Here is a 1,152-nt window from a genome sequence, read left to right on the forward strand (position 1 = left end):
GGTGGCTGGTCGGAAGGGCAGGCACACATGGGTGCCTCCCCAGGGACTCAGGCCACCTCCCCACCACAGCCCTGCACTGTGTGCTCCAGGCATGTGCTGAGTGCCTGGTCAATCACCAGTGCCCTATGGATCCCAGTCTCCAGAGAGATCATTTAGCATCACTCCACAGAGGGGGAAACTGAGGCCCAGAGAAGTAAGGTGACTCTCCCCAGTCACAGGGCTGGTCAGCAGTAGGATGGGAGGCTAGTACCTTGCTGTCTGACTCCCTGAGCTCACCCATAGCCCAAGGCAGCCAACCTCTGCCCACCCTGGTTCAGGCCCTGACTGGCCCCTGTGGTGGGTGATGTCTATCTTCCTGGCCTTTGTGCTCCCAGCCAACTGGGATGGAGCCTCCAGCTGGCATGACAGGTTGTACTACGGACAGAAGAGTGGCTGTGAGGCTGCCAGGAATCTCACCAGGGCCCCCTCCCAGGGCCTGTCCAGAGTGAGGTCTGGGTACCCCAGGCATTGCCAGACCACAGGATCTGATGTTGACTAAGAGGCCATGGCCGCAGGCTTTCTGAGGCTGGCCCCCAGGGAGAGTTCAATCCCACTGTCCCAATTCCTGCCCTGGCCTTACCTCTCAGTCTCACCGAGCCGCTTCATGGTCCCAAACCAGGACCCAAAGTGCTGCTTGGGCTCAAGGTTGTAATTATTTGCAGCCAACTGAAGCAGCGGACCTCCTTGCTTACTTTGAATTCCTGGGTCCAGAGGGAAAAACTGGGTGGTGACAGGGACTGGACAGGGATGCCACAGAGGCCCTGTGGGGGTGTTAGATGGGGTGGTGGCCAGTCTCTGCTCATAGGGGACCCACTCCTCCTCTCCAGTCCTGTCCCCACCTGCAGGTCTTCCTGGAGTGTCTCCTCTTTCTCTCTGTATCCCCATAAATCTAAGATGAGGGGGATGGATTTGCCCACCGCTACTCACCTTATGACTCTTGTGAGGTTGATCAGTCTCCCCTGGAAGGCCAACAGCTGAAGTCCATCAGAAAGGGTCCTCTGGCCCAGAGCCAGCCCCTGCCCACCCCTGTCGTGCTGCACCCAGGGTGCAAGACCCAGATCAGGTCTGGGTGACAGGAGGGGGATAGAGGGGCTGAGGCTCAGGGGCCTTCTA

At 59.0% G+C, this 1,152-nt stretch overlaps 1 protein-coding gene across 1 annotated transcript in view; it reads right to left on the reverse strand.

Moving 5' to 3' along the window:
* The window catches only part of LOC116484201 (zinc finger protein 532-like), a 13,431-nt gene extending 12,507 nt beyond the window's left edge, over positions 1-924 (reverse strand). The window contains 1 exon segment of the mRNA XM_058428095.1: positions 620-924. Coding sequence (XP_058284078.1) covers positions 620-924 — 305 coding nt within the window.
* Positions 925-1,152: the final 228 nt, after the last annotated feature.

Source organism: Hylobates moloch, unplaced genomic scaffold, assembly GCF_009828535.3.
Source record: "Hylobates moloch isolate HMO894 unplaced genomic scaffold, HMol_V3 SCAFFOLD_15, whole genome shotgun sequence".
Taxonomy (NCBI): domain Eukaryota; kingdom Metazoa; phylum Chordata; class Mammalia; order Primates; family Hylobatidae; genus Hylobates; species Hylobates moloch.